Source organism: Haliotis rubra, unplaced genomic scaffold, assembly GCF_003918875.1.
Source record: "Haliotis rubra isolate DU_JTF1 unplaced genomic scaffold, ASM391887v1 Scf216, whole genome shotgun sequence".
NCBI classification, from domain to species: domain Eukaryota; kingdom Metazoa; phylum Mollusca; class Gastropoda; order Lepetellida; family Haliotidae; genus Haliotis; species Haliotis rubra.
Window position 1 is genome coordinate 4,423 of NW_025766181.1, and position 17,001 is coordinate 21,423.

The following is a 17,001-nucleotide window of genomic DNA, read 5'->3' on the forward strand; positions in this document are numbered from 1 at the left end:
CATCCAGCAGAAATACATTCGAAATCCGGTTTTACTAGTTTTCTTAATGGTTCTGGCTATGGTTTTAACGCTTTTGTAAGCTTATGGACTAGGGCGTGCATTTAGATGTGCCTGTATCATGAGTGTTACATTACCTTGTGTGATTCAGATACAAATACAAACTGAAGACTGTGGCACGGAAGTGGGTGGTGGTCCCTTCTGTACATGTGGCGTGGCAGTTCGAGCAGGAAGGACCGTGTTTGCGATCAGTCACTGTGAGTCCCTCACCTGGCACATCGGCTTCACGGCTTGTGGAGATTCGGGAGAAGTGCTGCAAGTTAGAAGAGAATGGAGTAGTTACGTGGTTGGTGTTTTCCCACAATATCTGATCATCATGAAATACATAACAAATTAACTCCTATAAAGTTTATGAATAATCAGCCTGTTAAGATTTTCATTTGGTATCTCTGACATGACTGCTTAGTTACCACACTGTTTAAATGTGGATTAGATCCAGATTAACTGGTCAGTGATCTAATGCTCAATGATGCACCAACATCATATGGTTTAAGGCTTTCTTTAAAAAAACACTTAACAAAATAACAAAACAAAACATGTCAAATATTTTCATGCATTTGCTGAAAATATCCACACTAACATGGATAAATTACAATGTTTTCATATCGATACAAATTTTGTCTATTGTATTTGTATCTGTTTACGCTTTCAGATCCTTCTACCTACTGGAAATATAGTTTATGTTGACCTACATTCATACGATCCATATTTTCTGAACGTTCATGTTACATCCTCTGTTAACGACGTTGAAAAGTCCCGCGGTATGTGTGGTAAAATATCAACACTGGACGACGACTTGATAAAGAGAGACGATTCCGTTGCTCATTCTACCGATGATTTTGCAGAATCGTGGAGGTATTAAACATTAAACTGAGGGTTCGTTTTGATCATAGATGTTACCAATACCCTATAAAGTCCATATGACATTTTTCATGCAGGAATGACTTCATTGAGGCACGCTAAATACATAACATATCCATACGTCATACACATCTTTCTCAAAAGGTTTTTGATTCCAGAGTAAAGTGGATGGTATTTTGAAATTACATGTATCAGTGTCAAAACAGAGGCCCGATACAATTCGCTAGTTTTACCTGTGGAATATCTTCGTATGTGTTTTTTTCACATGAAGAAAAAACGTGCCTTTGCATGTGTTTGTGACATGCTCACATTTGCATGCAAACCTGGCATGATCACTACTTGAAAATAATTGATACACATGCTTAACACATCGTCTGAATCGTTGCTTTGATATTTTCCTCATGGTTTTGATTTTGTTGCTGAATGTTTTTAACAAAACTATGACTGGGCTATCAATATGGATGTTATTTGGAAAATGTGATCTACGACAGGATTAACGAATATATACTCCAGTGAAATAGATATTTGCTCAGTTACATTACGAATATGTTTTTCATCCGTCATATTATTCAGATAATAAAATATTTGGGCTCCTGATACCATGCCGAAGCTTGCCAGCCAAATGTGATACAAATGCACCATTTCATATACTAGTATTCTGTGTTCTAGGGTAACGGCCCAAGATAACCTGTTTGACCCTGACATTATTAGCGGCGGATTGACATCCTATAAACCGCTTTTTCAATACTGCACGTGCGAACGAGAGACAGATCCTCAAAATCCAAGTATAACATGTGCCGCCATGGCTGCCTCTGAGACGTGCGTAACTCCAGCCAGAGCTGAGGATATCAAGCCGAAAAACTGCATCATATCAAAGAGAAAGAAACGCATGGCACAACACTTTGTGAAACGAATCAAAAGGGTAAACTATTACATTACTTTTCTGCATACTTGTAATGTACAACCAAGTTCGGAAGACATTCAGAAATACATGTCTTGTATGTAGTTGATCCCGGTAAGCTTTAATCAGGCTACTTAATCAATGGTTCATATGCATATTGGTATCATATAGTCGGATTCTTCATATGTACCCTGCTTGTAATAGTAATTTCCCATAATAATGAAAAAGGATATTTTGAGAGACTGAGTTCTGAAACAGGTTTTTGATAATGCAATGTGTTTGTAATTCATCTGTTAATCCGAATGTCCTTGTTTCAGCAAATTACATCTCTTAACGAATGGTCGAATGGTTGGAATTTGACTTCGGCACAGGACTATTGCGATGAAAGGTTTTCCAAGGCTGAGTCGGTGAAGGTGTGTAAAGACGTTCCGGGTGTCAACGTCGCCGACAGTATAAAGACCTGTGTGAATGACATTCAGGTGAGGTTACTTATAGATCTCATGAAAACTGGTTTTAACACATTAGTACAACTGTAAAAACAGCATGAAGGTTAGTAACGGAAATGTTTCATTGAGCTCCTGCGAAGTAGGGTGAGATATTATGGGTAGATAAGTCAAACATTGTTTCATGTGTCGCTATTCCTTAAGTTATGAAATGTGGAGCTGCTTAGGATAGTTGACTTTTAGAATATCCCACTGTAGTTTGAGAGAGTTCAGGAAGGTTTCTATATCGTTTCGTCTTGATTAAATAGTTCACCCGGAATCAATTCGTAAGAGAGTTTGTTGTGAAACCAACAAGAAACAATGAAATGCGCTGTGATAAACAATTGTATTCTAAATTTAATTCAGTTCACCAATTCAGTACAACGCTATGGTAGTATAATAGGTCGGTAATACAGGTTCATATTAAGTTAATAGGTGTTTACAGCAATATAGACAATGATGGTAATATTAAACTCTCGGAGACAGAAGAAAAGGCTAAAGAGAGTATCCTGGGTATGATCATCACATACAAAGCTGTTCTTATAGCTTCAAATGTAATAAGAGATGAGGGGCAAGAGTGATACCGTATATACCAGAAGAGCAGAAACAGTCAGATGAATATATCAACACTGTAATCACTGTTTATGATACCAATCTGCCCTTGAATTTTATTGCCGCTTTATTTAGATTTTTTTACTGTACTTTCTGTGTTGTGATTTGGAAACTTTGTTAATTTTAGAATGCACTTGTTAATCATATGCCATTCTATCCCTATTTTTTTGTTGTTTCACAAGGACATATTTTACCAACTGATTCCCAGATATTTTGTAGTTTCAACCTCGGAATCTCTACGTAACAATTTGTAAGCGTAGGTGACTCTAGAATACAACTGTTTATTGCATCACATGTCCTTGTTGTTTGTGGCTATCAGCCCGAATTCTGGTATGTTAACTTGTTGTTTCAACTTGGGAATCGACACGTTAGATAACAAACACTTGTGTGGCAAGGTGTTTTCTCTTATGACGAATCTGTGCGTTCCAGGTCGTGTAAATTGTACATGTTGTTATAAAATATGTTGATGTGTGACACACAAGAATCAAATATTTGTATATGTGCAGGTTAGTAGGTTACTGAGAAGATTACATTACTTTCGTAGCTCAGCGGTACTACAGATTTTACTTCTATGGCGTTGGAAAGCGTACGCGTGAAATGTGTAAGTGAAGCCATGCTCAACCCTGCCCTCCGAGAGTCTACGGCTGGTGAACCATCCATCTTTGATAAAATAACAAAAGACACATGTATGCATGATTGTAATGGAAGAGGTACCTGCAATGACGGTGAGTAATTAGACGTTCACTTCGCAATATCCCACCAATATCAAAGCTGAATATAATAAAATTTTGTTTCATATATGTGTCATTTGAGGATACACATAAATCTCATTTGCTACAAACACATTATAGGGGAGTTGGCGCCATTGTTCCTGCAAAACAACACCAAGATTCCGGGGTTGGTTCTTGAGAGTGCGCATACGTCTACCAAGAGTTTCCCAGATATGCTCAATTAGATTGAAATCAGGCGGTTTTGACGGCCAGTCAACGTTGATTCCTGCGTTCTGCAGGTACTTCCTGGTGAAGACGGCTGTATGGAGTCTGGCATGTTGGCAACACTTTCATGTTGAAAGTGCAGAATTGGACCATGTGCTGCCATTAATGGAATAAGATCGGGGGCTAACATCTGGTCGCGGTAACCTGCAGCATTAAGGTTCCCAGAAGTCGGGAACGGGCAATCCCACAGAAAGAGCCCCAAACCTCGACACTTTCGCTCCCAAATCTGCCAACTTCCTGTACACAACACTGATCATTACGTTCACGGCATCGCCACCACACTCTCATCCTGTCGTTGGACGAAAACTTAAATCCCATGATCATAGATCGCAACAAAGCTTGGTGTCCAATAGTGTATTTACAGAGACCTGTCGTGGCCTCGTAAAAACATTGAGGATCTAAACATTGCAAATCGCACATTTGAAACTACAATCGCAAGGAGAATCACACACAACTGGCACCGCATCACATTGCAGCCATATGCTCCTTTTCCACTTCCGCCCAAAGGGGCCGCAACTCGCACAACCACATACCACCAATAATTTTCCTACATTTACACTCCTCCCAAATTAGTATCACTAATTTCCAAAAATGAAGGTCATAAAGCTAAAGAGTTACATTACATAAGATGATCCAAATAATATATTCAATGTTCTGTTCGGAACAGAGGGCACAAACAAGTCTTTGCTCCTGAAACAATATGCAAAGGTCATACACAGCATAACCAAACTAAAGTTCAATCTTCTGATTCAAGTAACAGAACCAACTTCTGGATTCGTCTCTCCAGATATGTCGCCTAAGACCCGGGTTCGAATCCCCACATGGGCACAATGTGTGAAGCCCATTTCTGGTGTCCCCCACCGTGATGTTGCTGGAATATTGCTAAAAGCGGCGTAAAACCAAACTCAGACAGTCAGTCAGTCCAGATATGTCACAGTGCTGGTTCGTTCTCTTTGCACTAAGAGACCTATCCCTAACCACTACCCTGACTTTGCGAACATGTTTGTCCTCATCAGCATAGACGTGACATAAACGAGCAACCTGCCAATGATTACGAGGCAAATTCTCGTCTTTGACTAGCACAATGTCCCCAACTTGGAGAGATCTTGGTCGCAGCCACTTTTGTCGTTCTTGTAGTGTTTGCAAGAATTCATGCCTCCAACGATGCCAAAATTCATCTGCAAGATGTTGCACACGTCGCCACTGCTTTCTCGAGTACGTGACTGTTCGTTGAAACTGTCCTGGTGGTGGCAGGATGATTTTAGTTTTCAACGTCAAGAGATGATTGGGTGTCAGGGGTTCTGAAGATAGTGGGTCATTGAGATGCTCCACAGTCAAAGGTCGGCTGTTGACTATTGCCATAGCTTCCGACATAAGGGTTCGTAGTCCTTCATCGCCCAGTTGCCCACCGGCTGTATCCATGAGAGGTGACAGTAGCTGCGAACAGTGCAGATCTGCGGTTCCCATACTCTCCCCATGTGATTTGCCGAATGGGAAGTAATCACAGTTTTCCCTTAAGAGGGAAGTCCTTCACAAGTTCCTCTTCAAATTCTCTCTTGGCACCAACAAAGTTAGTACCTTGGTTGCATCGCAGTTCACGAATAGGTCCACGTATGGCTATAAAACGACGTAGGGAGTTAATGAAAGAATCGGTGCACAGAGAATTTGTTGTCTTGACGTGAATAGATCTGCCTACTAGACAGGTGAACAAGACGCTGTACCTCTTCAGCTCTTTCCTGTTTTCCTTTAGGTAGAAAGGACCAATAGGTCAAAATGGTGGTGCTTTCTTCATTCCGTCAGTTGGAAGGTCAGCCATTTTCTGATCCAGCACAGAAGCTCTATATTACCTACACCGCACACATTTCGAGATGAAGTGTGAGACTGCTTATCCACAGCCAATTATCCAGTATCCGGTTGATCGGATTGGATTACTTGACATTCCTCGTCCCTGATGTTCGACTCTCTCATGACAATCACGTATAATGAGATTTGTGATGTGGTGGTTCTTTGGCACAATCACAGGATGCCTCAAATTATCAGACAATTCAGCTTGGTGAATTCGACCTCCGACTCGCACAATACCATCAGCATCAAGGTAAGGGTTAAGTTTGTACATTGGACTTGTTCCCTTCAGAGCATTCTTACTGTCTTTCGCACACTGTCTGTCAGATTTCTCAGATGTCATCATGGTTTTCAGAGTTTTGACCTCATCAGGAAATGATTCTTCTTGAACCATTTTTACTATCACACGTTCCGCCCACTGCAAATCTGTTACATCAGTCGATAGACTGGGAATTGTCACTGTCTTCAAAGTGCGATGCGAGCCTTCCCCATGACAAAGGTGCAGTGAATGCTGTCTTTGCCATCTGTCATTCTCAGATGAGAACACTGACAGTAACCTTCAGGGCTTGCATAGGAGAAGTGGTGCATTTCACAGCTTTGCACTTCCCCAAAGTCTTTAGGCTTGTTGCATCGTTCGACCCTAACGGTTTTCAGAAGAAACAAGTCATTTTGCCTCTGGTCCCATTTTTGTTTCAGAATGTGTGCCAACAGATCATCCCAGTCTGCACTGTCCCAGCACATCTGTTGTAGAATTGCTTTTCCACTTCCAATTACTGGAGCGATGAAACCCAGCCGGTCATAGATCGAGCTGACCCCAGACAATATACCACGCCGTCTGAGCGGTTGATCTTGCAATATGATCCTGAACTGCAGCGTATCTGACTCGATGCACCATGTGACACCTAATGCTCTTTCCACAGGTAGAGAATCTGTCGACAGGTTAATGTTCTTCATTCCACTTGCCTTGTCTTCTGTAGTAAGATGAGCAATAACATCTTTGGGGTGGGCGCAAATGTCCTTGGTTTTATTGATCAAATCTACAGCCTCCTCTGTAGTAGGTACTGATGCCAACCCATCATCCACATAAAAATTCGTTCGTAGGAAGTTTGCAGAATCCACACCACAATCATCCTCGTAATCATTAGCAAATTGTTTCAGGCTGAAGTTCGCACCTCCGGGAGATGAAGTTGCACCAAACAAATTGACGGTCATTCTGGATTCAGTAGGTTGTCCTTTTAGATCCTGTGTGTCCCTCCAAAGGAATCTAAGATAATTTCGATCACACTCATCAACCTTGAATTGATGAAACATCTGCTCAATATCGCACATTATGTCAACTTGCACCTTTCCAAACAGACAAAGAACTCCAACCAAAGCATTGATCAAGTCGGGTCCCCATAACAAGTGATCATTGAGTGATTCTTCACAATATCGCACACTACAGTCAAAGACCACTCTGATTTGTCCTGGTTTTGGGGGTTATATAGTCCGTGTTGAGGAAGATACCACACATTATCATCACTGAGCTCAAAAGCTGGTACCTGCTCCGCATGTCCAGATAATGACTTGATGATATTTTGCATAAAGGTGGCAAAATCCTTCCAGTATTTGGGGTTCATCAGAAACCGTTTTTTCAGTTGCATCAACCTTTGCAAGACCACTGATTTGTTGTTTGGAAGCTTTGGTTTAGAGTTTCTGGATGGTAGTGCACACTCATAGTGATTGGCATCTCTTTGATGGATGCTTTCCTTCATCTTTGAAAGGAATTTCCTGTCATCACAGGACAACACCACATGTTCAGACCTTTGTTCACTGAAATCAAGTTCCATCATTTGTGTCGCACTGCGTGGCACAAACTCCTTTTTACCGTTGTCTGGAGTGACACAAAGACTCGTTGGACATTTCTCCATCGTAGGCACACGCAACTTAGAAGGAACTTCGCATGCCAATACTCTATGGCTTGTTCCAATATCATCGCAGTTCTCAACTTGGCTGTGGTCAACTGTTCCCACTATGCCCCAGCCGACATCAGTTCGCTCTCCATAAGGCTCATTATCGTTGACAAAAGGAATGACTTCACGAGGCGTCAATGCACGGGAACAGTTGTAACCTATTAATAGGCGAACTTCAATGTCAAAAGCTCATCTGCAACTTTCTGCAAATGAGGCCATAATCACGCCATAATCACGCCTTCACAGGAGATGGAATGTGGTCTTTGTTTGCAGGCATGATTTCCCTTGAGTACGTTGTAAGCAAAGAAATCTTAACCTCACAATTAAATCCACGCACAATTAGACAACTAATCCTTTTGCTATCTTTTTCTGGATCCTCAGATGACATGGTAGATAACATCAGATTCATGGAAGGGTTCAAAACATCACAGACACTGTTCAGCACAAAGATTGTGTCCGATTGTGTGTCGACTAGTGCATAAACAAGTCTTTCATGTTCAGGCTGCTCACAATGAGATACCCAAACTGGCACTATCATTGAACACTTGCCGCCCTGTCCACTGTTGTTGTAAGAGACACTTGAATGAGCGCTAGTTGCTTTCACAGAGTTTGTTTGATTAAGTGGCTAGAGAAGTAGGATGGAACTTGGAACAAGTAGAACACATTTTACGTTGCTTACAGTCACGTGATCTATGTCCTTCCTGAAGGCATCCAAAACGCAACCACTTCTCTCTCCTTCCGTTCCCTTATTGGCTTATCCACTTATCCAGGAACAACCTACATTTTTCAGTATCATGCCCCTTGTCACAAAAGGGACATTTCAGTACATTGTCTTTCCCTTGTGGAGCTGTGACCACAGTAGAAAACGTGCTGCTGGTGCGCTCTCTGTGGAATTTCATGGGTTCAGAATACGATTTCCTGTGTGGCTTTGTAGCAAGGAAAGAGGTTACAGGTTCACAAGCAATGTCAGCTTCCTTAGCCATAAAAGTCACAGAACGGAGGAAATGAACAGTGTTGCTCTCGCCACGTGCACACAATCCGACCCCATCTGTATGTCAACCACTCTGGTAACAAACTTTTGTTGGATCTTTTGCTTTTCATGGTCATCATTTAGAACATTTAGGCTAATGATTGTCTTCATAGCGATTTCACATTGTTTTAGAAAATCAGCAAACTTGTGGAGTGCAATGCCAGCACGTCCCACAATTTTGGTCCATGCGTCTAGCATGTCTCGGAAAGCATTGGCTACAATGAAGGCATTACCGAAACGTTTATCCAAAAGCGCTCTGGCTTCGTTATATGATTTAATCTGTACACAAGAGAATGTAACCTTCTACTGCCTCCTTAGCTGCACGGCCCAAATATTGCTTCAAATAGTGTATGCGATCGCATGAAGGAATGACTGGACCTTCTATTAATGTCTCAAAAGCTCATTTCCAACTTGGGAACATTAGAGGGTCTCCCGTAAAGATGCCTAGTTCGGGTGGAGGTAATCGGCTTAGGTTAATCTGTTGTGCAAAGGATCTTGTTATATCTGCCACATCCTGTGGAACAAATTCCTTGGCAGATGCATCAAGTTTTGTAGACGCAAGTAGACCTGGGGTAGGTCTTGAGTTTTCTGCCTCAAGATTTCTGCTTGCTCTCTGAATTATAGGAGTGTTCAACTGTGGTGAAGAGTCAACAACATGTGTCTGATTCAGGTGTGTAAGGAGAGACTCAACATATATTTTAACATTATCCATTGCATCCTGGGTCTTAGATACGTGTTTATGAACTTGTGAAATACGTCTGAATCATCCTTGCCATACGGAATTGTATTTTCCAGATCAGCTTGAGTAAGTGCAAACAGTCTAGCTTCTGCTATTGCTAGATGTTTCATAGTTTTAACTCTTTCCACTTCAGATCTTGTTTTTTCTTCATTACCAACATACTGTAACTTTACCTTTAACGCTGCCACATCTGCTGCCGCATCAGCACGAGATTTACGACTGTGGCTGGATTTCAGACCAGATATATACTGTCACTCATTTTGATAGTCATGCACTGTTGTCAGACACCGTTATGCATATGCAATTTCTGTTATTATTCTGTAATACCACATTACAGTCAGAATTGCATCGGACGAGTCACTTCAATCCTAAAACAGTCATGGTTACAGCTGGAGGTATATCGTGTACAAACTTCACGGCACACGTCGGTAATAAGAAATAAGCTTTCTCATTCATAGATAAAAGTTCACTACAAAGTGTTCAATGAAGCTACTCACATCTGAGAAACTGTTTTACTCACATCAGACGGATGATCCGTGTAATGTTTTTACTGTAACGGTCTGTCGTTGGTTGAAAACTTATATCCCATGATCATAGATCGCAAGACAGCTTGGTGTCAAATAGTTTATTTACGGAGACCTGTCGAGGGCCTCATAAAAACATCGCAAATCACACATGTCAACTTGAAATTACAATCAAACGCAAGGAGAAACATCCCGAGGTCACAACTGGCACTGCATCTCATCGCATCCAATATGCCATGTGCTCCCTTTCCACTTGCGCCCAAAGCGGCCGCAACTCTCACAACCGCAACTCTCACAACCGCATACCACCAATGATTTTCCTACATTTACACCTATCATCAGCGAATCTGAGGGTAAATCTTGATTCATCACTAAAGACAACTCGATTCCAGTCACTCTTGAGTCCATCGCTTTCAAATGGACATCTTCAATGTATCAATGTATCGTCCTCCCTGACAGAGAGTATCACATCACGGCTTTCAGTAGATCCACCATCTGAACCAGAATGTGCCACAGAATCAACACAGAGTCAGAATCAATTTGGACCTTTGGAGATGGAGGTCAATCCCTCAGTCCGTTGGAGTAGACACCACTTCAACTCACGATCTTCAGCTGAGCCTCCATGAGTAGCTGAAATACCATTGTTCAGTGAAATTGTAGAGAAATAAAGAATAATTATAATGATTTACAGTTACGAATACAAGATTTCAAACCATCGACATTTTGTTTTCAGTAAACCTATCTTAAATCGTATTGATATAAGACATTTCCTATGACTTCTTTTCTCCTCCAGGAGATGAAGCAACTGAAGGTGCTTCTATTCTGGTACTGCAGGGTATTATACGTAGCCCTGTCCCTTTAAGTACCAATCTCCAAACTGTAGCTGTTCGTGACTCTGACTCTGCATATTGCCCTGAAATTGTGCAGCTTGTATATCCCTCCTTCTTCTAATATTGAACAATCAGAACTTCAAAATCTGTATGATCAACTTCCGAAGCCATGTCTCATCATGGGCCATCATAACAGACACAACCCGCTTGGAAGTGCCCATACAAATAATAAAGGTCAAATCCTTGAAGAATTCATTTCAGATAATAACCTATGTATATTTAACGACGATACAAGCACATATTTACATCCAGCTACGGGAACATATTCTTCCCTGGATCTGTCACTCGCTGACTCCATCTTGTATAATGAATTTGAATGGATGGTCTATTATGACCTATGTGGGAGTGACCTCTTCCCCACCAGTCCCAAAACAATCAACCCTGGTGATGATCCACTTTTACCAAGCAGGAACTTCACCAGGGCTGATTGGTGAATATATAAGACAATCTGTACTGATCACGTAAACAATGATGTATTTGCGAAAAGCGAAGAGATGTTCTCAGATATACTTAACAACATTGCTGACCAAAGTATACCAAAGTCCTCTACAAGTCCATATATTCGCAAACCATGGTTTAAAAATGAATGTAAGCAGGCAAGTAAGCCTGTTATCCCTATACCAAAACTTGGCCGGAATGATAGTGATCCTTTAAATTACAGACCAACTTCTGTTGTGTCTGTAAAACCACGGAAAGAATCGTTAATAATATATCAGTTTGGTATTTGGAAACCAATAAGTTAATTACAAATACACAATGTAGTGTCCGAAAAAAAAGAAAAGAACTGTTGAATTACATGCTTGTGGTTTGAGAGGTCTATTACCTCTTTTCAAGTCCAAGTAGGTAAAACTCTGTCTAACCATTACAATCAGTATCAGGATGTCCCACAAGGCAGTATTTTGTCTGTAACGCCGTTCAATATAAAAATAAACGGTCTTTGAACGGTCTTAAAGGATTCAGTAGATGGTTCCCTTTTTCTGGATGATTTTAATGTTTCTTTCCGTGGCAAAAATATGCATACAATAAAGAGGCAGATACAAAATATCTCTAAACAAAATTCATAAATGGTCAACTGAAAACGACTTTAAATTTTCGAAATTAAAAACTAACTGTATAAATTTCTGTAAAAAATAATCCGATTAAGGACCCAGAACTATTTTTAAATTGCAAACCAATCAAGGTTGTGAAGGAGGCAAGGTTCTTGGAACTTATTTTTCACTTTTATTAAATGTTACTCTTCTTTTTTACTATATTAAATACTTAAAATATATACATGCCTGAAGTCACATGCCTTGTTGGAAATCGTTTCTAATTCAAAGTAGGGAGGGAGCCAAACTACCCTCCTACACTTACACATACACAGATCACCCATGCGTTCGAAACTTGATTACAGCTCCATCGTATATGGTGGAGCCTGCAAAAGCAACCTAAAACCTTAGTTTCTGACCACCTACAAGGTCTAAGACTTTGTCTTGGGTCTTTTAGAACTTCTCCTGTTGACAGTCTCTACGTCGAAGCCGATGAGCCATCTCTTAACCAACGTCGTATAACATTATCCTTACAGTATATCCCAAAACTATATTCAAACGATTCTAACCCTGCATTTAACTGCGTTGTTAATTCTTATCATGAGGATCTGTTCAACAAGAGGCCATCTCTTATTTCTCTACGAATAAGAATCAAATCTTTCCTTTCTGCTGTTGGCTTTGAGCTAGCAAAATATATATATATCCTTCCTGTCTTCTTTCGTCTCCTCCTTGGCAAATGATGAAGCTACAAGTTGACCTAACACAACTTACAAGAAATCAGAAACAAATGAATTCCAATATAGACAAGAATTTAACCAATTGAAAAGTGAATATAATACATACAAAACTTTATTTATAGATGGGCCAAAGGAAGGTGGCGCAGTGGCTTGTGCCACTGTAATTGGATCCAGAACAATTTCTTCTAGAATACCGGATAACAGCTCTATTTTCACAGCTGAGGCAAACGCCATATTAACGACTCATAAATATATATTTTAAAAAACACCCTACATATAAACAATATATAGTCTTTACTGACACTCTTTCGTACCTTCATGCTATCAAAAAACCTATCCTGTAAACACCCACTTTTAATTAAAATTATTGAATTATATAATGATCTTGCTATTGACCAATACGACATCGTCTTTTGTTGGTTACACAGCCACGTTGGCATTTCTGGTAACATAATGGCTGATCTTGCTGCTGCTAGGGCAGCACTTAACAAATCTGTGACACCACTACTCTGATTACAAAGCTGCCATTAGATCATATATCTCCAAGTAGGCATAAATAAATTACATCAAGTAAAGCAAATATCGGTTAGACCTACTTGGGTTGTCAGTCCAGATTTGAAGAGGTCTCAATGCGACGATGCAAGACGTGCTTGACTATATTGATTTGTCCATGAAAAGGGATACGTTTTTGAATGTCAAAACAATTAAGGATCTCTTTTATAAGGTTAATTATCAATTATCATTAAATACTTGTTTTTTGTAATGAAATAGAAGTATTAGATACATTGTGAACAATATGTTTTGTAAATAAATAAATGGAATTTTATAAATGGTAGTATAAATTAACAACTGCGATTGTGAGTGTCTGTATCTTAAGGGGGGTTAAAGTATCGTAAAATTATTGTCCTCCTGAGAGGGTAGGTAAGTCCCAAAAAGTAAATTTAAACTTACCAGGGTTTTTTTCAACGTAGTATTTTTATTATATTAAATTATGGCTAAATTTTCCCACAATTGCCAGCAGCTGAAGGGATGGTGTAATCCAACTGGGGTCCATGCAGGTAGCAATTGCACTGTAAGTCCCCGTGGTCCCTAGTATGGTGACCTACCTTCAGTTGTTGGCGACCTATAGCCTGTTTTTATATTGCATTTTGTCTTCGTAAATAAAATCGTTTTAGATTTACATGCTAATTTTAAACACCATCTGTAATATTTTAGTTATTGTACAATCCTTGATCGAAGACTGGTTATTTAATAACTTGTATTTATTGTGTATGCAAAACCTTTCTCGTCACTATTTGGCTTAAATATTGCCTAGGTGACGTCAAATGTTAACTCACCTCACTCGCTCTCTCATATTACCAGATTACGTTCAGGATTGCGGTCAGTCCTGAGGGAGGCAATTTGCATAGAATTACTGAGCCATGCCATCCTGTGCTATATTTGTTTGTCTATCCTCCTTTGTTCAGAATTCATGGCCATTACATACGTATAATTCCAGGACTGTGTCATTGTGACACTGGCTTCGGTGGAGGGGACTGTTCGGTTGATTTGTCCATTCCCCCTGTTCTTGTCGACGACAGCGAGGGAGGTACATGTGACCTAGCTACGGGCAGGTGTGCAGAGATGGCGGTGTTGGGTGACATCTTTAGTGGTGAAGAAACTTCAAAATGTCAAATGAAGAAATATGTGGTAAGATGTCATTGGAAATAGAAAACCATAAGATCCATTCTTATATTTTTTAAAGAACATCAGCCAGTGAGACTATCGTTGTCACTTTCAGTTAACTTCAACACCACTGGGGTCTCCAAGTAAAGAGTTTAATTTATAGCGATGAACACTGAATGGCACAGATGGTCATGTTTCGTGACCTGGCTGGATGTGTCCAATCATACCTTAATTGAGGATGATGCCAATATTTTCATGATGCCAATCACTGGATTATCTCGTGCAGGCCTGATTAACTGCACTGCCCTATTAATAGAATATTAATGTGCACGATTTTAAACATCTGACAATATCCAGCTCATCGTATGGTTGAAACAGAATAGTCTTGTGATGATTAATGGTATTGTATAAGTTTATTATTGTGTCACGCTTGCTAAAACTGAAATAACTTAAACTTGTACATTACATCAAATGTGCCTGTTTTGCTATTGATGCAAATACTGTGTAATTAAACAAAGGTAACACGGGATGGAAACTTGGCCGCTCCAGTCAGTACAACACCAAGGGCAGTGTTCGAGAGTATTAGTGAGGTGACATGCACAACGCCAGACCCCGGAGATGACGACGTTGTCACGGCTTACAATATGTCAGTGTCTCAAGATGGTCGCGCCTACAGTAATGAGTTGCGGTTCCTTGTGTACGACTCGACATGCGTCACCGTCGACACGGACACTATGGAATGGAGAGTACAGGTTAATGCCCTCTTTTAATTTAGATTCAAATTTAGTATAAATATATCATAAGGGACCCTTCATAACCTATGGCTGGGGGTGGTGGTGTTGATGTTATGATGGGGGGGTGTCACCCATTTTACAAGGGTCACACATACAAGGGTGTCATTGATTTTGTACATAGTATGCAGGAGTCACTTTCTACAATAAATTTGGGGGTGCGGTGGGGGCCATTCACATTGTACATGCTCTTCCTTGAAAATAATCTACACCCCTCTTGCCATAAATTATGATCGGTTCCTTTCTGGAGCACAAAGAAATACAACCCGTAATATAAATTGGTACATTACTGACAGTAAACACCGTTCACTTGCTCACATATAAAGCTTACAATGTATAGCACTTTCTATCAAAGCCTGAAGAATCGAGATTTCTGGGAACGTTAACAATTGTATATGAAATAAACATTTCATAATTACTCGTGGTAAAAGTGGACGGAACTAAATTGGTTGTATTAATTGGAATCCTGACGAATATTTGAAAATAAGCATTTTCAGAATTTTTCTTAAATGTGATCTTCCCATCTCACTTTCCACTCTGACATTTAGGGCGGATACTGCACACATAAAGGGAAATGTGTACGTGAAGGTGAAATCAGAGGAGACGACCCCTGCTTCATCTGTCATGCCAACGAGCACGGGGGGTACTGGATGAATACGTATGGCGGTAAGACATGATCATCCCACAGTGCAGCCACGAACACAGCCTGGTTCCCTGGGTCTGTTGCGCCTGCGCTAACGCAGCAGACCCATGAAACCAGGTTCCCACGAACATCTTGCGTATGACATCCCAGTCTTGAACTCACGAAGCCTCAGAGCTTCGGAAATGACCTGATGACCTTCTTCTGTTTATGGTGCTGCTGCAAGAGAGCAGTGCATATTCGTCAGGCTGGGCACGGTCGTTTCCACCACGAACACCACCCCATCACCCAAAACCTAATCACCAACAAAACACGCCTTGCAATCGGGACATCAAAGGGTGTCATTATATTGTCCCGATAGCAGTACACATTAACCCCCTTCTTGTACAATATGGATCACGGTTTGCACTTTCCACAGTGTTTTCACTAGCAGTACGCGTAATGGGAGGGGAACACAAATCGTCGGTGTCTATCATGCAGACGATTTCTAATCGTAACTTGTTCTACGTTCTTGGATACAATGTTTAGAATGTCTGTCGCCAATCTTTCTTCTAATACTTGGTATTTACTCTTATAACTTGTGTTCCGTTACGTTCGTTAAAGAATGTATATTATTACATCTTTTACAACTGGTTAATATTTGGCTTATATAGTTCGTGAGTTGTTTCCAATTCTCACATATGTATAATATTTTTAGGTGATGATTGCACGCCCATCATGGACAATGGTGGGACAACCTGGGGAAGAAGGATGTCCATCTTAATGTGGCTTCTTGGCGCTTCAACACCTGTCATCATCTATTACCTATAGCTTGTAATCAATCGACAATAGTATTCAAGAAAATACGTTGCTATTCTATCTAAAGTTACAGAAGATCTTGTTCAGAAACTGACAACGTCCAACCAGGAAATCAATATATATATATATATATAAACATATATATTGACCCTTTTCTGTCTACCTAACAAAATAGCGAAATGAACATTAATATCATTAATATCGCTTTCTTATATTCTGTCGTCTTTGAAAAGTATGTAATTATATCACAGTTCTTAACATTCGTTTTATGTGTGTAATTTTTGTGATTTTTGCTCTCTTTTTCGCGAACACCTGATATCCCCACTATTTGATAGCGATTCAATGGGACATGCTCATGAGATCTAATCATGTCGATTTCTAATCGATGCCGAAAGCGCTTTGTCATTTATGTATCGATAATATAACGTTTCCTTCAATAAATAACTTCTTTCCTCAA

At 40.2% G+C, this 17,001-nt stretch overlaps 1 protein-coding gene across 1 annotated transcript; it reads left to right on the plus strand.

The window, feature by feature from the left end:
* Positions 1-785: 785 nt before the first annotated feature.
* On the plus strand, positions 786-17,001 carry LOC124276953. The gene is made up of 8 exons (XM_046712611.1): positions 786-912; positions 1,588-1,840; positions 2,137-2,298; positions 3,458-3,638; positions 14,149-14,339; positions 14,834-15,067; positions 15,655-15,772; positions 16,444-17,001. The coding sequence occupies exons 1-8, from the start codon at positions 821-823 to the stop codon at positions 16,554-16,556; spliced, it is 1,344 nt and encodes a 447-aa protein (XP_046568567.1). The 5' UTR covers positions 786-820; the 3' UTR covers positions 16,557-17,001.